Source organism: Leuresthes tenuis, unplaced genomic scaffold (genome assembly GCF_036924035.1).
Source record: "Leuresthes tenuis unplaced genomic scaffold, fLeuTen1.0.hap1 SCAF_6, whole genome shotgun sequence".
NCBI classification, from domain to species: Eukaryota; Metazoa; Chordata; class Actinopteri; order Atheriniformes; family Atherinopsidae; genus Leuresthes; species Leuresthes tenuis.
The window spans coordinates 15,589,821-15,612,311 of NW_027325360.1; the positions used below are offsets into that span (position 1 = coordinate 15,589,821).

Here is a 22,491-nt window from a genome sequence, read left to right on the forward strand (position 1 = left end):
AATAATCACTACCATTGTCTCTGAACAAAATATGTTTGAATGTGTTGTTTGTGTAAAAGCGCATTGTAACCTGGGTTTTGAAATATCCTCATTAAAAATGAGGATATAAATTATAGATAATGTTTGGGCATTATCTATACTTTAGCCCGCACTGCAGCACGCTGCATTTCAGAAACAAACCATTCTGTAAATTGTTGAAATGATGCGAGAAGTTCTTTTCACTGAAAGGTTGTTTTATTTACTTCACAGTGAGAAAAAAAAAATGAACAAACATACATTTTTTAAAATCAGTCATTTTGGCATCAAAACCCATGAAAAGACAGGTCCACAGTCTTTGACAGTACTTATGATGCAGTGGCACTTTGATGCCTGCAGAGGGCAGCATAGTGTGGCCAGCAACCATTTTAAAACAGACTTTAAACTCATTTACATTTTAGAGGCTTTGCAAATCTTAGTTGTGTAACACTGCATGCCATGTCTGGAGTGTCCTGTGTGTCTGTGTGTGTTAAGGGGTGCATGCAAGTTGAAAAAAAGAAAAGAGAACCCTGATTATGGTCAGTAGTGTTTTACAGCTTGTTAATTTGTTTATTTAATTTTTTCTTTTCAGACACCCACCCTGGCCCCCCTCCCCCTGAAACCTTCATAAATCCATCTCGGAGCCTTTCTTCCCTTTCTTGTTGCCCTGCATATGAGAAAAGTACACAGAGAACACAAGTATTCATATAAGTGGAAGCATTTTACTGAGACGTACATTAACCACCTAATATACATTTTTAGGGGTTATATGTCTTAATTTAGCCACACAAGGTGACAGTGATTTGCAACAACAACCCTCACGTCGTGAGGTGCAAACCAGCCCACCGTTTGTCTCATTAATGGAAAAAAAAAGCAGCATGCATACAAGTCCACACAAAAATACCAAACAATATACAAGTATTAGTTAATACAATCATACAATCGGACCAAAGATCTGTCTTTTTAAGCTGACAAGATACAACACAGACGTGCATGAAAATGAGTGATTATTTGTACTCTCACCTGATGTTTTGGTTGTTCCGACTGCAGCCCTTTAACTTTAGATCTTTCTTGTTCAAGGGCAGCATGTAATAATGTTACCTGAATAAAAGTATAAATACATTACTCATATGCACAAACATGCTGTGCTATCCAACAGCTCCATATTCCTCTTTCAGTGTTACACACCTGTGATGACAGTTCTTCCTTAATATGCACTAATTCTTCTACCTGTAGAAGGATTTCTGCTTTGTCCTTCACTGAAAGAAAGAGACGAAAAAACGTCAGAAAAGAACGTGTGAAAGCATCAGAAGGAAAATCAATTTAGTGCTCAACTCACTCTCTCCCTGTTGGAGCATTTTAAGCAGCTGGGCATTTCTTGCTTTCACCTCTTTGTATTTCACCTGCAGAATTAACAAGTGAGAGGGATTATTTGTGGAGTACAGCGCGTTTCCCACATGGGAAGCATATCGTGCTACATGTGTGGTTTCACACGCTGGAAACTGCATGACATGGAGTCCACCATAACCTACTGTTACACGTTCAATCACAGCCTCTGCAATCTTTGTAGGAATGTGGGGTTTGAATGGTCTCTACAAAAGCTAAGGTGAGTGGTAAAGGTCACAGGAATGTGGGACCCGAGGCTTCCCAGCAGCACACTGCATTGTAATGACACAATAATACGGTCACGTCGAACCCTCCTTGCATCTGTATAACCCTCCACTTAAAACAGGCTCCACCCTCACTGCTTGGCATCACTTCTACATGCACTCACACCAGGTCCAGTGAAGGGACAAGGAGCGGCCCTTGTGTGTAATGGGAGACCCGCCTCACAGCATAGTCAGAGACTGGAAGTAGGGAAGGCTAACAGCCCCAGCAGCTAGCTTCCTTTGCAGTAAGATGAATGACCTGAAAGCAATCAGCCGTGTCGCCGTGTACCAACTCTATTAAGAACAACTATATTTTAAGCAGATCAGTTGCTGACTGAAAGAACACAGACAGTCGCAGTTCACTGAATTAGCAAGCTATATGTATCGTAACCATCTGACAAAAAGTCCCGTTTTCGCCACTTCCTGTTGGACGGGTGAGACACTGAGTCCATGACACACGGTCCCTCTGATTTTTAATGACAAAATGCACGCAGGGATGTAAAAATGGTGAGAGAGAAAAGTCAAAAGGAAACATGGAAATGAATGTGAAAATAAAGAGGGAGAAAATCCTAATAGGCATGAAGGTGAAAAAAAAAAACATTTAGAGAACATTAGGGGAAAAATAGAAACCAAAACGAAATGTAATAAATCATTTGTGGGAAGAGAAGAAAGGTGAAAAGAAAATAATATGTACATAAAAGGGATAAAAAATAAATAAACAAAGACAGAAATTAAACAAGAGAATGAGAAAAAGAAATCAAATTGAAAATTAAAAGGCAGAGCAAATAGTTAGGATCATTATCTTAAACTTAAATCAATAGAGGAGAAAATTAAAGCAGATATATGAATCAATATTTCACAGTCTAGCTGAATCAATCGCATCAATTTCAATCGCATTTATTGGCATATCAATTCATTTACTGAGCCATTTATACATTTTTGTATTCATTTCTGATAATGGAAGTTTCAGTCCTCCATATGTGGCTGATTGGTGTATAATTAGCTATAAACGGATACGTGTGCTGGTCTGTAGCCTTTCCACAACAGGCAAAATGCATGAAATCTAATTACAGAAAGATTGGGTCAGTTCCTCTAACTGCTTACCTCCCACTGTGAGATGGTCTTCTTTAGCTTATCGATCTCCTGGTCCTTCTTCTCCAGCTCGTACTTCAGCTGTTCTGCTCGGGGGTCCTAGCAGCAATAATGGGCAGAAAAGAGCAAGTTAGGACACCTCCTCCTGATTGAGCTAAAAGAAGAAAATCTTGTGATATTTGGTTTAATCGCTTAAAAATGAGCACACGGACTACTTTAAGATCGAGACATGAAAGCAGCAGGTGCGAGTTTCCATCCTATTAGAACTCGAGGCAGACTACAGACGGCAGGATGGGTATTTTGTTTGCATGTGTGTGCGTCCACTCACCGGTTCATGCTCTGTGGAGGTGTTGACTTCTTGTCCCTGGCTGTTAGTGTATTGTTCACGTCTTTTCTCCCTTTGGACAATGCGACTGACATCATCTTCCAGTTTATTAAAAAACCGTTCCTCTTGCCCGATTCCTAATGCTAGGTTTGCCACTCTGGTGTCCTGGTGGGGAAAATGGTCTGAATTGAAGCTGAGGCGTGCGTCATCAAACGTGTTCATCAGTGACAGATTATACAGCATATGTCTGCAGTTAAATAGCATTCATTTTACAACACACTGCACAGCAAAAAACAGCAGATACTGACAGAATGAGAGAAGAACAACTCAGAAGCAATCGAGCTGAGTCAAGGACTGTACAGCAGATTATGAGTAATGGACAGAGAGACAGCATTAATAAGGTATTACATACATTGATTCATTCATTCTTAAAATCTGTGAAACTGGCAGCATACTGCTTTCTTAAGTTGTTTCTTATTAAAGGCTCTATCATTATTTAATCACATTCTTATGATTCTTATAAAATAACTCGCTTTAAATTCTTACAAACTGTATCAACTGATTAGTTTTGTATGATGATGTCACAACTAAGCAGGAAAAGTGAAGATTACATAAGCGTCGAGTGTTACAGTATGAAGTAGTTCTATGAGTCGCATTATAACTTCTTGCTCACCTCTTTGTCTTGCTTCCTATTCAATTGCTCTACAAAGAGAAGAAGACATTTTTATTAAAATTGTTGAAACAAACTTTTAAAAGAAAAACTTTACAAAAATTCTTTAGTCAAAGGAATCCAGGTAGATGTTGTGTTTTGAGGGGGCACCTGTTTGGACCTCAGCACAGAAATGTAACAGATTTAACATTTTTCTCCTCACCTGCGCTGCCTTCAGCCTGGAAGTCCTGCAGAGAAACCGTCTTTTTGTCTTTTGCTTGCTGATTCTTCTTTTTTTCCTTCTTCCCTCCACCCTCTTTTCCTCCTCGTGACTTCGGCGAAGATGTGTTTGTGTGGCTCTGTTGGGAGGACAGCGGATCATTTCACTGAAACTTAGAATTAAGGTTGTGAACTTTTGGTAGGATTTAAATTTCCAATCCCGTGCAAGAAATTCATTTAGTCGCTCTGTTTCATTTCAATTCACAGAAACTGTTAATGGGGGACTCAGGGGAAGGTCAGAAAAAGGAGAAAAAAAATCCTGCATTCAAAGCCTGAATCAATGGAAGCGCATGTCTATTTGTTGTGAAAAAGAAGATGTTAACAACACCTACACATGTAAATGTGTCACAAGTGTGTGACAGAACATGGCAGCAGTGACAGGACAGAGTGGAGTATTCGCTTTATTTTTGTGTGTGTGTGTGTGTGTGCATGATGTACCTGTTTATGTTGTTCATACTCCAGTTTACTAAGAATCAAGGCCTTTTCCAAATCTGCTTCATACAGTTCAGTGGTTATCTAAGAAGAGAGGACGGAAACATACGAGGAAGATCAACACTTAAGAAACACTGCTGTCAAGCCTTGTAAGAATATCTTGTAAGAATTTCAAGTGCAGCCACTCCTCTATACTGCTGACATCTGAACAGCTTGACTCGAGACCGCAGGAAGTAACCTGGCTTCTAAAAGAGTACTCAGATCACACCACGATTATCAAACACACCTATCCTGTGGGCAGGTTGTTCTCTTACCTGTTCATCTCTTTGCTTCCACTGTTTCCACCCCTCTGAGGGTATGTTGTGGTCCCCTGATTCGGGATTAAGAAGTTCACTGGCTATTCCTGACAGGGTCATACAAGGCGGCGGGCCACTAGACTTTTGAGGAATCTTCTTAAAGGCCAAATTACGCAACTGATAGAAGAAAAAAAAAAAAGAAATAAAATCTTTGGATTAATCTACTTCAAGAAGACCACGTGGTAACAAAGATACCGGTCTGCTTGAATCTTGGTAGAAAAAACATCGGCAATATATGAAAGTCAATCACAACAGGCACCTGCAGAAAAGGTTTAACCTCGCTGAGACCCCTGCATATCAGCCATGGTCAGGAAAACCACACAAGACCAATCACATTTCATTCAGAAACACAATTTGGTGTCCTGTGAACTAGAAAAGCAATAAGGAGCCTTTTGGGTAGCCTACTCAGCAGTTGCTTTTTCCTCTTTTTTTTTTTTTTACTTTTCTATATTTCACAAGTGTAAAGATGGATATCCTTTATCTGCCTGTTGACAGCCCTTAAACCACAGGATATCGTTTTTGACTGTACCAGTGATTCATTACAGCAGACAGCTATCACATCCATCACCATCTAAAAGGAATTTACCATACCTTGCGTCTTTCCCTGTAAGGACGATCTAAGCTTCCAATATACGTGTTTAGTTTGAACTCAGAGACACAACGCAATATGATGGGAGTCTGAAATTAAGAAGACCAATTGATTTTTACTAATACCTTTACTTCTGGAAGGAGTTACAGTTTAAATTGCTCTGCAAGACTGTAAAGCTTGAACTTTTTTTTTTAGGACGGTGTCTCTTTCCATTGCTGTGTCTTTTTCTTGTGCGATAATAATTTGACAGAAATCTCAATAACCATAAGCTGAACATTTCCTATATTTGACAAAAGCATTGAAAAGTTTCTTTCTGTTTCGGCTTCAAGAAAAGCTAGGCAAACACTTGGCAGCACAGTCTGCAGTTTCAGTTCCAGTGAAATGAAAAACAAAGAGAACCATCACCGCTGATGTCACAGAAAGACAGTCAGGTGCACAGCTCAATCACACAAAGACATGCAGGGAAAACGGGGGGGGGGGGGTCACTGGTTGCAAATGTCCTCAATCGCTCACCTCATTTGCCTCACTCTGCTGCTGCTCCTTCTTCTTCTTTTTCTTGTCTTTCTTCTTGTCATTGCCTTGAGCTGCTTTCCCCCCGGCTGCCCCTGCTTTTCCTTGTCGTGACTTCCCTGAGGAGTCACGTCCACTTTTGGTGTTGCCCGGCTTTCCCGGCTCAGAGACGTCGGAATCCGTGTCTGAGTCTATCTGGAGCAGGGCAAAACGGGAGGCAGTAGTAGGGACGGTGATCATTGCAGACGATGCCATAGCGAAACGGAAAACTAAGTAACAAAAAACAGACAGTATTGTCAGAATAACTTCAACAAGTTAGCTCACAGTCTCAATCCTTTTTGAAAGATTTATTAGTCAGCCGATTCATTCACATTAACAGTGTGTGCAGTTCATTTATTTTAACAAACACAGACAGTAATACAATTAATTGTCAAGTTATTTGAATTATGCCATTGCCAAAACTCTGCTGGTGGACACGGCTAGGAGTTAGCATTGCATAGCAGCGAGATAACCTAGCTAGTCGGTTTTGTTAGCTTTTTAACAAGTGCAAAAGTTGCGATAGGTGCAGGTCGAAAACACCTTCGTGGGTTCAGGGTGTTCTCTTGTCTTTAATGCACTCACTGACTCCTGTAAGTGAGACATTATCATGAAGAAAACGTAATAAAGAATACTTTCACCTGTTCGTAAAGGAACTGTCGGTTGCCGTTGATTTGCTACCAGCGATTGTCTAACTGAATACGGAAGCTCAGTGGTGCAAAAATAGTATGAAACTGCGATTCCAGCTGGTGTTTGTCCTTTTAGTTTGAAATGCGCGATTTTATGTAAATAATTTGTTCACAGGTTATCCCATCCGTTGTAGGCATGTCATATAGTTTGTATTATGTGTTTTTTCCGATTAAAAACATAATATTTAACATTATTCACTCATTTTAGCGTTTGTTCAGTTGTCATGGTAACATGATTATTACGATGATTATTCTCTTGACATGCTCTTGCCTGTCTTATCACCATGACAACCGGGCAAACTCCGATGGGACAAGTAGTTTCCCGTTAAACAATCATGAAAACAATAGTGGCCCGACAAATATTCTATCGTTATAATCGTGTCATACTTGAATATCGCCAAACCAGTAGCTTAAAGTCCTGTAAACTCATATAACCACAAACTAATTTGCATAGATTTTAGTTAATTTATGTGGCTGAAAAATGTGTCCAAAATGTTAAGTAATTTCCTATTTTGAAAATAGATAGCATGCAATGCAGTTTCATAGCTCGGAAAACACTGAAAGCCCCTAAATCATGAGATTATGATGCCTATGGGTTGGTGGCACGAGGAAAGGGAATTAAGCCGCATAATGAGGACAAAAATTTGGATATATTTATCAGGAATTTTAATATATTAGACACTCAAAAGTTTATTCAAAATTATATATTAAAAAATATCTAAATTACATTTAAACCAAGTCAAAGAATAGTTCACAGTATACTTTCACACAGAGTTAATCTTAGTGAATAGTGCTGTAAAAAGGGGAATAATAAACTCAGGTACTGCTGTACGATGAGGAAGTGTATCGAGACAACAACGACAAAAAAAAAAACAGCAGAAAAGAGCAAAATTTTGAATCATTCACCCAAAACATACATAACATTGTAAGTTTAGCATATAACATATTAACATATATCCGAATGATTCAAGAATTATATAAATAGTTTAAAAATCTTTTTCAAGGATAATATTGTCGGGTAACAAAATAGAATAAATATGTGGTGCTGAACAGTACTGCTCAGCCTGATCAATCATCACATCTCTCTCTTCTATTATAAACGTAAAAATAAAGTCAAGATATGAAACTTGTCCATGTTTTTTCAGGTCAAGCCAGCAGTGGATTCCCTTCTTAATGAATGGCAAAATCTGCCATAAACCTTGGCCCTTCAACAAATGACAGCGGTAAATTGCTAAGCTGTTCACATTCTTAAGTGATGATGTCCCACGAAAAAAAAAAGTGGGAATTTTCACACCACACTTAAAATAAGAGGAAACATGTTCAGTGCTTTTTTTCTCCAGCAGTCATTTACTCTCAATTTCCTTTGTTTACTGTCACCCTGCTGGAATCTCCTGCTGATGCTACCAAGTGACACATAAGTGCGAGATCTGTGTAAAACCGATACACGAGTCTACAAATGATACAACATCATGTGTCCTTTTTTCTGGAGACTTCTATGGAGTCTTCTAACGTTGACTCCGTGCTGGTATCAACAATAGACTGTTGCCTACTTGTGGCAGAACCAAAGACCTGAAGGTCAGCGGCAGAAATCTGTACCAGCTCTTGGCGACACAGTCGGACAGGTGACCTCTCTAAAGTCTCCCCAGACTGACCACCTCTCGCACTCCTTCCGTGGGCCTGTCTGAGTTTCTGATTCCATTCAGACAGCCTTGTCTTTTGCAGTGTTTGGCAGTCAGGAGAAGAAGGACATTGCATTTGGTGTGAAAGTCTGTTTGTAGAAGAATCTCTGTGTGTCTTTGTTTCCGTTTGCTCCGTGCACATCTTTGTGTAAGTTGTTGTAATGTGTGTCCCTGTGGGCACTTCCTCAGAATTAGTTTGGGAAATTTTTGCACATGTGCGTGTCTCCATATTGCTGCATAGCTTTTGTCTGTGCTCCTGCGTGTGAGAGGGCTGATTGTCAGGGTGTAGTGCATCGCTGAGAAGCTCTCGGAGTTTCTTTTTGAGCTGCCGGCAGGTGCTTTTGTAGAAATACAGCTCTTTCTCCAGATGCTGCAGTCTTTCTTGTATTGCCTGTTGTGTCTCTCCTGAAACACCCTCTAACACACACACATAAACAAGCACACGGGGTGGACAAACGTAAGTCAAACAGTAATATTTACTTGAAATATCATTAATAAGAACAGGACTACATCATCTTGTCCAGGGTTCTCACCTTTAAGTTCCTTTAATAGTAGCTGAATGTTATTCTGGTGATCTCTGTGTTGCTGTGTGAGCCTGCGGTCTACATCCAGGGCCAGGCGCTGCATGGCGGCCTCCATCTCCCTTAGTACCGCCTCTTGCTCGCCGGCATGAAGCTCCAGCTCTTCACAACGCAAACGTAAATGGCGCTCTGACTCTCGGAGACAAACAACCTGCAGATGATGAAAAAGGCGTGACAAGAGCGTGACTAAACACAAAAAACACTGACATATCATTACAAAAATACATTGTCGGATTCTTTTTGTGCTGTTCGAGAGGAAAAAAACACCAAACAAGTGTGGACGTTTAGTGTTGTGTAAGAGGATAACGTGGCGCAAACAGGCACAGAAGGGACTTTTACCATATTATAACCTAAGGTTTTGTTTTAGAAATTGAACTTAAAACTGTCCGCTTAAACAATACATTTCTCAGCCTCTAAAGACACTGTAAGGCACACTTTGCATCGGGCTTAAATAAGCATATATATGTTGTGTGGGTCAATAAACAGAAGGTGTAATTAAATCAACACAAAGATAAGATTGTACTTGTATTTTTGACTTGGGAATTTGAAATAATACGGTATAGGTGTACGGTATACGGTATAACTGTATAGGTAGTTAAGATACAAAGCCTGCATGCAGCCACTGCTAAAGAAATTACAACAGAAGCTCTGCTTCCTTTACATGTAAAGCTTAATGATTTGGACATCAGTACGTGTGAATTCATTTTATCTACCTTGTTGAAATATTTGACAAGCAGCTCTACAGTCTCAGGCGGTGAGAGCTCCTTCAGCTTCCTGATGACATCACAGAGCTGAGCGGGCTCAGAGCTTTGTGACTGATGCAAAGATGAGCCTGTGACTAACTGCTCCTGCTTGTCCTGGATGGCGGAGTTTTTAAACTCGAGAGCTGCATCTAGAGCTTCTATAGCTTCCTGAATCTGAAGAAGGGAATGCTCCTCCTAGACAAGGGCACGTGTGTAAATATCTATCCACATAGAAATCCAGTTGATGAACAATAAAATGCATGATGACACAGGGTTTTATAGTCTATCTAAATATTTGAAAGAGAAATGACAAGTGCACAGAACACACAATGTTGTGTTTTTTCCTGACCTCCACAGTGAGGACTCTTTTGTCCCTGAGCTGGGCGTCCAGAGTGTCTCTTTTCAGCAGAAGCATATCTCTCTCTTTTTCCAGCTCCACTATGGTAGCTCCTCCGGTCTCTCTTACAGTTCTACTTCTCTCAAGCTGCTCTTCCACAGAATCCAACTGCATCGACACATGCAGCAGGTCCCGACTCCTGGCCTGGAAAGTTAGTAATGGTGATGGAAATATTATATATGCATCTTATGAAAGTTTTTTTTTGCTCCTATTTGTGACCTTCAGTTGTTATTTCTGGTTAACATTAAACACTTTGTAGACATGTCTCTCACTCTGCAGACTGTCGTGCTTTCTGTATGACTGATGGACTTTTCTTGCAAGACATAAATTCATAAATTTAGTTAGTTAAAAAGTTAGTTGTTCTTCCACTATTCAAACTCACTAAAGAAAATGCCAAATTCCAACCCATTAGTCGACTACAGAAGTGTCCACGAGAGCATTTGAATTAAACTGAAAATAGGCCAACCTGACTGTAACGTAGCATCTTGGTCTCGAGTTTGTTTTTCTGTTGGAGACAGGCCTCTCTGCGCAGGAGCACCTCTTCTCTCCTCTTCAGCTCCTCCTCTAGCTCCTGCAGCTCTGCTCTCTTCTTAAGAACCTGCTCCTCCTCGTCCTCCAGCCAACTACATTCTTGCATCTACGGGGAGGACACGCAGGAGAAAACGTGTGAAAGGGGGAAAAGGGAGTAAAGACAAGAGAAGGGAAGACAAATCAAAATGCAGTAGAAGAAAAAGGAGATGCTGTATACAATGGAAACACTGTCAAAATTGCTATTTTGGAGAAGAGGAAATGAAAATCAAACCTATGAAGAATTGATGGTGTATTTAATATGTTACCATTCTGTGTGACTCTTCCTGGGGAGGCACAGTTGAATTGCCTGCACTTTGCCCCTGTAAACACAAATATAACTCATGTTCACTCAAAAAGCAGTTGATAATCTACTCCTACTGAGAATAAGATTTGTTTCTTGGCTATTCCAGATTTGAGGATTTATTTGTGATAGTCAAACTAGTGATAAAACCAGGTTAAGCAATATAACAAAGAAAATACTGGCTAAAGATAGGAACCTAGTGGAGCTATTAACAAACAAACTCTCCCGCCTATTTTCTTGGGGAATTTTCTCCATCAACTCTGAGGAAATGTTTTAAATGTTTATATCAGCTGGGATGGCACATCTAAGCAAGACTGAAACTATAGTAAGTTGACATGATCAGCTGTGTTTAATACAGTTTATTGTCAAAAATCAGCACGACTGACCCCACTGTGGTGAAGCTCTTTGCGGCCCTCGCCGGTGTCTCTCAGCTGCCTGAGGCTGCTCTGAAGCTGTGCTGTCTGCTGCTTCATGTGCTGCAGGCTGCGGTACGCTTCTGCTCGGAGCTGCTGGCTCTGCATGGAAAGCCTTGAGAGCGCACCCGCTTCTCCGCCATCACTGCTGTGCCTGACATGTCTGTCCGCTGCTTGAGATTCCTTTTCTGTCAGACAAAAAATACATTCAGACATGCAAATATTCCTCAGTGTAAGAGATATCATAAAAATATAGTCAGAAACTGTTCAAAAGCAGCTCATCTGTGTAAAAATGTATAATAACATGACTATAAGTTAATTGAATGAGTATATTGCTAACATATCTTGTCAGTGCAAGTCTTGAATTTCCTAATGAAGCTTTTAGAAGCTGCAGTAACTCCATGTCAGTAGAAATATCTTGACCAATATATAGTCACACAATTCAGCCAAAGATTTCCAATGCTCTGTAGGAACACACAACCATGTAGCCATACCAGTTTTGTCCAGTTCTTTGATGAGGTCCTCCTTCATGCGCATGTTGACGGACAGATCGCGGATCTTTCTCACAGTAGCACTGACTTTTCTTGCCGTCCTCGTGCGGTTTTCCATGGTGTCTAAGAAGAAATAGCCACTGACGACTTTAAAATCAAACAGCTTCTGGATACATTATACCACAGAAGAAATCTAAGACATAAAAGCGTGCCCTATCAACATGAGAGGGGAAGAAAATGACAGAATGGGAGCTAAAGCACATGAAAAGCATACCTGTGGCCTGCTGAGGCTGCTGTACTAATGGGCCTCCATTATATTTTTTATCTTGTCCGCTGCTCTTCTCCATTTTCTTCTGCCGGCAGGTCCATGTTCGGTTTAAAGACCTCCTGAGGTCAGATTACCATGTTTAATTAGGAAGATATTATCAGATTCACTTGATTAACTCTAAGCAAGGGTTTTCACAACTGGAAAGAACTGGATTGCAATTTAGTTCTTGCATGGAAAATTTTGATAGAGGTTTACATTTACAATCTTATTATATAATAATTCAGTGACTTCATTTTGTATTTGTTGCATCTTGTTACAAAAGCTCCAAAAATCTAGTGCCTGAGGTCTTGCAGTAGCTAACTATTGATGCCTGTTCAAAGAAGCAACCGGGAGTTGTTTTATACACACTCTCACCTAAATCCATTTCCGTCCATAAAACTGTCCTCCTCCCCCTCTTTCTTCTCTTGACCCCTGTCTTTGCTCTCAGCCTGTTGTTTAATGAATGGACAGTAAACGTCATCCTTTTCCTCAATCTCAGCCAGCAGGAGATGGCCACGCATCTTAAAAGCAGCCATCACCCTCTCCAGTGAATACGCTGGTGGGCTGGAATGAATCTACAAACACACACGCATTTGGATAAAAATTTAGAAGTTAGAAGCAAAGGTCAAGCACGGGTGGTAGAACAGATCGACACAGAAACAATTACACACACACAGGAAAACAGTGCAGCTGCCTACCGTCCTCGGAGGCCTGTGCATGGAGCTGTATCTGATCAGAGGGACACTGTTGGGTCTTTTACCCAAGTACCCAGAGGCCCTTGCTTCCTCAGTTGCCCCTGAGGTTGTCCCATGAAAGGCCAAGAGGTCGCTACGAAGGCGGTCAATCAGAATCTGCTGATTCACCAGCTCTTCTGTCTGACCAGTCCCACACAAAGATGCAAACAGAAGTAAACAACAAATCAAAACACCGCTGGGACTGCATCAGATTTAAGGAGAGTTTTAAAGATTTAGCATTTGGAACAATCTTCTTCCCACCTGTCTTTGAGTGCGCTCCTTTTCTTCCTCTAAAGCTACAAGGTGGCTTCTTCTCTCTTGGAGGAGTTTCTCAACTTCTTCTTGGGCCTGTCTCAGTTCTGCATCTTTCTGCTTCAGTAATTGTTCTTTTATGTGGAGAGTCTCCTAATGTTAAAGAAGCAGACAGGAAGCATATGAACTGTTTTTTTTATAGTTTGGATGAAAATATCTGAGAGGAGTCCTCTTCAGGTATAACCAATTTCCAGTCATTGCAAACCTGGAAGAGAAATATTGCTTTCCCCCCACCCTCACTTTTAATAATTACCTGGCATGTGCAGAGTTCCTCTTCAAGTTTCAAAATGTTTACATGGTGAGTTTGGTTTTTATGACCTCCTGAACAGTCTTTATCATAAGCTTGATGTGACTGACACACAGCTGTCAGTCTCTCCTGCCAATCTCGCAGTCGCCGCCTGAAAGAAAGACTTGTAGATGGACCGGAGACATCTGAGAGCAGAGCTGCAGCTTCCTGTGCCAGGAGGCAGTACTGCCTTGCTTCCTCTTTGCTCACTTGCTTCTCTGGTTCAGATATCCTGATCTGACTGGACTGTTTGAAGCCGTCCCCCTCTCCACCTCCTCCTGCTGTCTTCTGTCTTTCCATCTCTATGTCTTTCTCCTTCCCTTTCAGAAGCTCTCTGAGTGTCTGCACTTCATATTCCAGCTCCTCTAATCGAGCCTCACTGGGGTGCCAGGTTGTAGGGCGTGATTTGACGTCTGTTTGAGTGGCTGCTGCTCCTGGACAGTTGCGGATATGACGAGCCTTGGATGCAAACTGTAGCACATTCAGTGTTTCAGCAACAAAGTGGTGAGAGGGGCTTACACATGCCACCATCAGCGTATGGGCGGTGCCTCCAAGGGAATCTCGAAGGAGACGGGTGATCTTGGCATCTCGATACGGTATATGTGCACTGTTGCTGCTGTTACCACGACGATTTCGGCCGTGTTCAGAGAGGGCACGGATAACATTCCCGAGGGCAAGTAGGCCTGTGTTGATATAAGCAGACTCTTTGAGCTGTGTTCCCGGGTTTGCAGTCTTTCCAGCACGTTCCGAACCGGCTAGGTCAACCAGACATAGTTTAGAAGACTTTAACGAGGAGTTGTTGTCTCCGTGGCAACAGATATTGACATGAATGGTGAGGATGGTGTGAGAACGACTGGAATGCTCGTTCATTCCTGTAGCACCAGTGTGGCGCAGGGCATTTCCCATCTCTACAACACTGAGCAGCTCCTCTGCTGTAGTGACAACCGTCTCTTTGACTCCCACCACCACTGAAAACACACACAAAACATACACAATAATGCAAAAAAAAAAAAATCAAGAATGTTCAATGTGCTGTTGCCTTTCCATCAGAGACAGCCTGGGGTATAAAATACGACTTGGAAGACAGTGGTATTGATAATAGGTCCAATAAAAATATTTTGCTGTGATACACAACAAAAAGTGGAAGCACAGTTCATTTTCAAAACTCACACAAATGAGAAAGCCACACATGAGAGAGGAATGAAAGGACAGCTTTGACATAATGAATGTAAGCTTTTTCATGTAAGTAGAACTAGGTTGAGTTGAAAATAAGGACATAGCTTGTTTGAAAAAAATAAACACCCTCCCTTACATTCACCAGCATTACCTGTGTTTCCCCTCTCATCCTCTCTGATATGAAGCTCTTTGTGGATGGTGTGCAGCTCCAGCAGGTCTCGAAGTTCCTCCCTGTACAGCTCCATATAGGAGACTCGCACCATTGCCTCCACACCATCGCTGTTCTTCCTCTTCTCCTCAAGCAACAAGAACAAATCCTGGGCGACACGATCAATTATTCCTCCTTCTTCTTCTGAGAAAGGATGTAAATGTAAATGTAATTTATTTATACAGCCCTTTACAACAATCCATTTCGGTGTACCAAAGTACAAAACAATAAAATAACAGTAAATGCAATAAAATACAGCAAAATTGAATAGGATTATATAAAAGTGTCACCATGCTACTGGGGGGGGGGGGGGGGGCGTTAAAAAACAAACATTAAAAGTTTAAAATCAATTCTATAAAGGACAGGAAGCCAATGAAGGGAGTTAAGAACAGGAGTGATATGCATACGTCTGTCAGTGTTGGTTAAAAGGGCAGCAGCATTTTGCACAAGTTGAAGGCGACTGAGAGAAGTCTGGATGCAGTTATTAAGTACCGTACATGCACCAAAGAGCAGAAATATGTAACACATATACTGGTGAAGATACCCCTTTGCACCAGCATTTAATCATATAGACACATACAATCCCCTGAGCCTCCACACATAAATAACACTCCCCATCATTCAGTCTGTTCTCCTAAATCTCCTCATTTCAGATCTTCCCACTCTTATTATTTCTGTTACGGTTAACTGTCACATGTGCCAACTTACCTTGGTTCTTCCCTCCCAGTGTGTACGTTTTGCCTGACCCCGTTTGTCCGTAACAAAACACGGTTGCGTGGTAGCCGTCGACCAGTGACTCCACCAGGGGCTGGACGCAGGGCAGGTATACCTCGTCCTGGGTGGCTGTCGGTCCAAACGCGTGGTCAAAGGAGAAGAGGCGGTCCGAGCCGAGCATCAGCTGCGCGGAGTCCGGCACCACTCGCACACATACCTGGTGGTGGTGGAGGACTTCTTTGGGAAGAAGGGGACGGACGCGGACCGCCACCCGGACACACTCCTCGCTCATGAGGGGTGAAATATACCGACGGACTTGTAATGGAATAGGACTTCGTTCCAAACACCTTACGACTGTGGTGGTGTGGTGTTTAAAAGTGCCGAAAAGCCAACACTCTACAACTTACACCGGCAGTCTGCGTTCATCTGCGGCCTTTGTCACGTTTGTGAAGTTCTCCATATTACGTTTGTTTTGGCTTTTCGGTTTCCCGGGAAACCGCTGCCCGTTGTGGCGCAGCAGTCGACGAAAGCAGGAAGACGCGTTCAAGAGCGCCTCCGAGCGGTGTCCTGAAGGCAACAGCACCATCCTCCGAGTATAATGCGAACGCATTCTGGGATATTAGCCACGTTTCTGCAACTACTATATCAGCAGTGGAACCTTATATTCGTGCCATCACTTGTAATTTGATCCCTCATAAGTTAACACTGTTCTAGCACACATCTTGACCCAACAAAATAATGTGGGTCTCCATTTCAAGATAAGTAAAATTAATTATAAATTACAATGTGAAGGGATTTGGAAGGTGCTTCATGTAGATTTTGCTTAACACCAAATTCAACCCATTGCTGACCATTTGAGTACAAATAAAAAAAATACTGGACTCAAAGGTGTTATACCAGAATAACACAGATGACCTCTTTATGAACTGCTCTGGAAACATCCTGAGATGATTAAAGTGTAGATGGTGAGGAAATATCTTTATTATCAAACAGCAAGATTCACTTAAAAGTCAAGATGAGCAGCATCTAACAAAAATATAACATTCTTGCTGCTGTTCATGAGTGTGAATTCACAAGCTCAACTGCCTGCTAAATTATATATTCACACGGCATACGTTGTAAACAGTTAGAGGTTCTTAAGATTATGTTCCACCATACATTGTAAACATTTTAAATGACTGTAATCTGACAACAGTGCTATACCATCCCACCTGTTTCCATTACAAACAGAAAGAAGCCTGTCTGAACAGACAGTATATATGGCACAGATATGCTTGGCTTCACCCCAGGTGACACTAGCAAGGCAGCAAGCTGCGAAGTGCACGCCACAGAATGTATGGCTGCCAGCCATCTCGTCAGTAGTAAATGCAGCGTGTGTGGTGTATGGGAATGTGGGCCATCTCTCTGTGATGCTGCTTGGCAAATGGCCACAGGTAGAAGTCAATGATCGCAGAGTTGATGTCGCAGGCCTGCCCATCTCTCTCCTTCACCAGCTTGCAAAGATGTTCTTTGATCAGTTCCACAGACCAAATCGAACAACCTCGGATCTCAACCTCCCTCTGGTCGCCTGAACATAACAGCTCCCCTGAGAGAGATCGCATACAAGGATTTTTAAGTACCGTAGTTTATTTGTCAAGACCAGACAAACGCATGCACACACTCCTGTCTCACCGTTCGTCAGTGCTTGCATCAGTGTGTCCGAGTATCGCAGTGCTCCTAAGTAGACAAGCGCCTGAGGAACCCTGTAGTCTGCAAACATGGTGAGCCAGTCTATGTTAATGGAGTCTCCCTGTCCTCTGTCCTCCATGACACCCCAGAAATCTGCCACTAGGATCTGGGCTCGCTTGTAGAATGAGATCCTTTTGCCCTGAAACGAATTAAGAGAGCAACACAAATTTAGAAGGATGTTTATTTGTTCTTGAGTCGTCTATTTCTAACTTGAGATAAGAATAATAACAACATGAGTACAAAGAGTGCAATTTACGCCATCGCTTATTAAACACAATGGAAACAGCATTGAAAATTTGCCACACTGACTTTGGCCAGGAGGTGGAACTCTCGTGTCAAAATTCACCTAAAATTCTCCAAATGCAAACACTTATTTCAGATCCCAGAAAACTTCTCACGCGCCTTCAAGATGTTTGATGGCTTTTCACTTGGCAATGTTTCAAAATGTCTACACACTTGCGTTCATGGTGCATGCAGTCATTCTGGAAGAAAATATAAAGCTCATCTCCACTTTTGGAATTGAAATATTTGCCCATTGCAATTTGTACACGGGTACAAAGTACTTGATAAGAAATGAACACATAACTCAGCCTGTGTCGTGGCAGCAGCAGCTCAACAGCCAGACAGCATTTCTGACAGCATGAACAAGTGCACTAATTACAGTGCACATCTGTAAGACAATGTCTTTTTGCACATTTCCAGACAATTTATTCAACTATTTTTAGAGCGGGCCCGCTGAATCCTTACCTCATACGTAGCTTCGTCTCTGTAGGATGGGATCTTCTCCACAATGAGCTCCACCATCTTTTGGGCGTCGCTTCCTGCTTGGCTGAGAAAACTTCTGAAACTTCCACCGTGTTCCAGCAGCACGCGGCCACCTTCAGTCAGCACCTTGTTCGATATATTCAGATAGTGATGCGTTTATAAACTGAAGAGGTGAATAGCTGCACACTTTTAATTCATACTCGAAAAGACCGTGTCATATGTAGGACTGATGAACAGCTTTTTACATTGCTTTTTGAGCAATGTAAGTTTTCTCACACACACAAACACACTGGCTGTTGCATATCATCATGATAATCTTAGAACCTGGTGGCGCTCCTGAAGCATCGGCATGGGTGTTTCATTGTCTGATCGAAGGACATGTCCCAACTCCTCCACACTCATCTGAGAGAAGTACTTGGGGTCAGTAATTGGTATACCTGTGGAGAGAGGAGAGGGGAAGCAGCTGGAGGGATTTATCTTTAGTAAGGAACTAATATAGACGAGAACGAATCTCGGTAATACAAAGATAGAGTTATAATGTGCTGTAATGATAAGACTACATCGCTACAGTAGCCATTTTTCACAAGAGACTCAAAAGATAATTTGTTCTGATGTCATGCTGTCAATCCTTGAGATTCACACTCTGGAACAAGACTACCTGTGCCTTTCAGAGAGAATCTCTTGTAATTATAAAGGCCAGAGCGACCACATATTGAGAGCACTATTCCATATGAGACATAATTGATTAATATCCGGAGTCATTCGCGGTAATTATAAATTATGCTCTGGCTCATGCAGAGCTACAAGCAATTTTCCAGCAGCCTAAGCTCAAGTAAAGGGCACACACACAATAACTGGCTATTATGAAACCACACAGAACAGAGCACACATGGGTAAAATACATCCTGATGGCCTGAAGCAACCTGTTGACATCTGAATCTGGCCTCCGATGTACTTAAATGAAAAAATACATGATAATAACTAAATAAAAGCCAGCACTTTGATGAACCTTAAGATTGAAAACAGAATATGCCACCATTTCACTTGATTCTAACAAAACTGCCGCCTATAATATTGGCAGGTCCACAATCCACAGGTTAGAAAGGTCACCAGCTGTGAAGTTGATTCCGAATGTTTTATTTTCAGTGAAGAGCAGGCACCTTCATAATTTATCACAAGTGTCAACGAAAAGGCAGAATGTTTGATATGGAAGATCATCGCAATGCTCAAAGGGTATAAAATCAATATACACTTTTAAATTAAGCATGCTAACAGGAGAAGGAAGAAAAAGCTGTCAAATCGTATTCCTAAAGACCTGAACAGAGCAGTCAACAGTCATCGAGTGTTAGCCACATGGTATCATACAAGTCTGGGAAACAGCAGGGCTTTCTCTGACAGTGGATTGGAAAATGACAGCTAGAATAATTTCATAATGTCATTTTATTAATTAATTGAATTCAAGATTTCATTAATGAATCCAATTGTTGTTGTTTTTTTGTTGTTGATTTATCTATGCAACTATGCACCTGGGAAAATTATGTCAGAAGTGCTCAGGCCACATCAGAGCTCAATGCAGTAACATACAACGTTGCTCTTATGCCCGTTTGATACAGCGGAAAAACTGGATTATGGTGCGGACACCTAGTTTTTTTTTTAGCGACATACTGTACGTGCTCTCACCTTCTTCCATGGCCCGGGTGATGGAAGCACACAGGGTCATGTAGCCCGTGTAGGTTGTGCCTTTATAGGTCACCTCACACTGTTGATTTTCTTTCTCTGGCCAAAAGGAGAAGTTCAGGGTGTCTACCACAAACACCCAGTTCAACGCCTGCTGTGTTAGAATACACAAATAAACGTGATCAAATATTATTTTTCCTACCTGGTGCTTTTTTTAAAATTATTTTGGGTCAGTAATAGTAAATGAGTGGCACCAAATACTGAGAATGACCGATCTTCAACATAGTTACTACAAAATACAATTGAAAACTAATGCTACAACAAATTATTTACTAAATTATCACCCTTCACTATATTCTAAATAACTCCTGGTGAATTTTCAGGAATAACTCATCAAAGAGGATTTATTTCTGAAAACTGATCTGTATGTCAGAAAAGAGGCTAAAATGCTCATTAAGAGAGCATTACTAAAACAATCTCTTGAATTATCCCAATTCTGCCCAGCTTACAGGGTAGTTAAAAGAAAAGATTTCCAGCTTATAACATCAGAAACCAGAGAAAAGCAGACAATTCTTACATCAAATCATCTCCTACACAATTATTTCAGCAAAATAAAGATAGAAACTATTTCTGTTTTTAAGTATCTGAACATAATCATCTGTGCAAAATGTACAAAAAAAAGATCTACAACTAATTTTAAATCCTCTTAAATTTCGTTCTGTTGTCATCTCCCATAGATTATCACCGGTCACCCTGCTTCTACTTATTAATGCACTACTCCCGTTGCCTTGTTGAACTGCAATGAACAAAGAAGTCTATGTAGCACTCATTTCACTATTTAATAATAAAATAATATTTTATCACTCTGTGGGACTCCTGGTGTTGAGATACTCCCCTGGTCAGAGGTGGGTTCTGGGGCTAATGGATTTGCCTTCTTCCAGCCACTGGCTGTCAAGGCGTCGCTGTGTCGGAGACTGAAGAGCATCTCTGCCACCTTCTGCACTCCTGCTTCCTCCACAAACACATCTCGACTACGCGCCGCTATGAACTGCCCAGACTCTCTCGGTAACACGGCTTTTTCCATGATGGGTGAAGAAGAGGAACAACTAAATAAAAAAAACAAAAGAAAACTCATGCGGGTAACAAGCACTTAATATCATGAATACATTCTCCAGTAATATCTAAAGTGTAGGTAAGTCCAAGAGGTTTAGTGTGAAAATAAATATGTCTTCTGGTATTTGCAAAGTGATTACTGTTGGTTTAATAAAGCATCAGAGCACTGTTAGTCAAAAACATACGCACATCCGGAGCAGCGAGTATGATCACGCCTGGGTGGGTGCTCAGTGATATGAATGGCTGTGCCCTTTTCATAGGGAAACACCAATAACCTGTTGTAACCTACAGTCTCTGAGGAAGCACCATTTTAAAGATCATCTGCCTGCTTTATTAAACAACTCTTAGTGAAAAGCCACAGATTACTGACCAGGTCTTTGTGAGAGGACAACGAGTCTGAAATTATAGTTCCATAGACACAATGAGACATAACTGAAAACATGTAAGTGACCATAATGTGACAAAACACAAGCAAAAGAGGACATAAATCTGACAAAAGATGAACAGGGATACACAAATATATAATCGGCCTAACATCAGTATTCAGCATGTTGACTGCAACTGACCTATAAGCCAATAGAAGAACATCAACTAATAGCAGTGTCCATTATTTATCTGATGTGTCCTGGTTTTATTACGTTTGCCCCAAAACTGACAACATTTATGGCCTGGAATAAATCACTGAGAAGTCATTGATTTTGGACATAGTTGAACTGGCAAAAAGTCTTTAGAAACAGTTAATTATTTTCCACAAATGATCTTTTTAAGTTCAAGGTTACAACAAAGCTCTTTTTTTAAGCTATTCATATTTTGTGTATAAAGACAGACAATATGAGCAGACATAAGTCTCTTTTTAAGTTGAAAAGCTCGTGTAAGTTAATAAGGAAACTCTCAGAGCTTACATACATTTCAACAATAGTATTGAAGCTTTATGAGGCGTTATAATGTAGGTTATGAGCTGGTTTACAAAATCTCTCTAAAGGGCTTCAAGGGTTGGGCTAGTCTTATTTTTGCGTATACCTTATTCAGAACAAGAAAGTTTGTGTGGAACGGAGCATTTTAGACCAACTCCATCAGGTAAGATAACTGCATCCTTGCAGTGCGTGAATGTGAGCAGTGATGCACAGCGCCCTTTCGAGAGAAAATTAATTTTCTAATACGTGCACTTGTTTTCGTGTTTTTGAGACTTACCTATTTATTCTACCAAGTCAGCACGTCAGTTATGTCACGTCATAACGTGAGACTGAAATGACGGACAAGTCACATGAACTGGGTGAACAATCACGTTGGCGTCATGTCTTTTTTTTGTTGTTGTTAACGTTACTCCTGTGTGGACATTTCTGAGCTTGCACAGTTACCAAGACAAATCATGAGTTCGAGCTTCTGGATATAAACTTACTTTTCAGCTGCAACGTGGTTTATTCCCACACAAATGAACGTTGTGCTTCCCTCAACGGCGAGAACAAGGACAACAAGCTCATGCTTTCCACTACCTGGTTTTCAGCAATTGACCTATCAGATCCTCGCTCGTGGGTTCATCATCATCAGCTGATTAACCAATCGTTGTAACTCCGGAGAGGAAACAGGAAGAATGTCCGTCACCAGTCGTAAACGAAAAATTAACGAGTAAATAAATAAAATAGAAAGACTAAAATTTAATCAATAACATTGTAAA

At 41.1% G+C, this 22,491-nt stretch overlaps 3 protein-coding genes across 6 annotated transcripts; all 3 read right to left on the reverse strand.

The window, feature by feature from the left end:
• Positions 1–256: 256 nt before the first annotated feature.
• On the reverse strand, positions 257–6,641 carry gkap1 (G kinase anchoring protein 1). Of its 3 annotated transcripts, XM_072387807.1 has the most exons (12): positions 6,574–6,641; positions 5,900–6,165; positions 4,756–4,914; positions 4,448–4,525; positions 3,954–4,089; positions 3,755–3,783; positions 3,085–3,246; positions 2,769–2,855; positions 1,355–1,418; positions 1,204–1,274; positions 1,039–1,116; positions 257–682 (listed from the first exon to the last, which is right to left on the reverse strand). In XM_072387807.1, exons 2-12 carry the CDS (start codon positions 6,149–6,151, stop codon positions 641–643), a joined length of 1,158 nt encoding a protein of 385 aa, XP_072243908.1. In that variant the 5' UTR covers positions 6,152–6,165; positions 6,574–6,641; the 3' UTR covers positions 257–640. The 3 variants fall into 3 exon arrangements, with proteins under 3 accessions (XP_072243908.1, XP_072243909.1, XP_072243910.1); XM_072387808.1 differs by lacking the exon at positions 4,756–4,914; XM_072387809.1 differs by lacking the exons at positions 4,448–4,525; positions 4,756–4,914.
• Positions 6,642–7,367: 726 nt separating this feature from the next.
• On the reverse strand, positions 7,368–16,033 carry LOC140309795 (kinesin-like protein KIF27). The gene is made up of 15 exons (XM_072387794.1): positions 15,528–16,033; positions 14,763–14,963; positions 13,403–14,403; positions 13,099–13,242; positions 12,802–12,978; positions 12,479–12,678; positions 12,071–12,183; positions 11,800–11,919; positions 11,279–11,493; positions 10,858–10,911; positions 10,488–10,658; positions 9,974–10,165; positions 9,595–9,819; positions 8,834–9,032; positions 7,368–8,717 (listed from the first exon to the last, which is right to left on the reverse strand). The coding sequence occupies exons 1-15, from the start codon at positions 15,823–15,825 to the stop codon at positions 8,089–8,091; spliced, it is 3,939 nt and encodes a 1,312-aa protein (XP_072243895.1). The 5' UTR covers positions 15,826–16,033; the 3' UTR covers positions 7,368–8,088.
• Positions 16,034–16,504: 471 nt separating this feature from the next.
• qng1 (Q-nucleotide N-glycosylase 1) lies at positions 16,505–22,326 on the reverse strand. 2 transcript variants are annotated; one of them, XM_072387796.1, is made up of 7 exons: positions 22,216–22,326; positions 20,578–20,809; positions 19,707–19,854; positions 18,351–18,463; positions 18,009–18,152; positions 17,205–17,400; positions 16,505–17,118 (listed from the first exon to the last, which is right to left on the reverse strand). In XM_072387796.1, the coding sequence occupies exons 2-7, from the start codon at positions 20,785–20,787 to the stop codon at positions 16,889–16,891; spliced, it is 1,041 nt and encodes a 346-aa protein (XP_072243897.1). In that variant the 5' UTR covers positions 20,788–20,809; positions 22,216–22,326; the 3' UTR covers positions 16,505–16,888. The 2 variants fall into 2 exon arrangements, with proteins under 2 accessions (XP_072243897.1, XP_072243896.1); XM_072387795.1 differs by lacking the exon at positions 20,578–20,809.
• Positions 22,327–22,491: the final 165 nt, after the last annotated feature.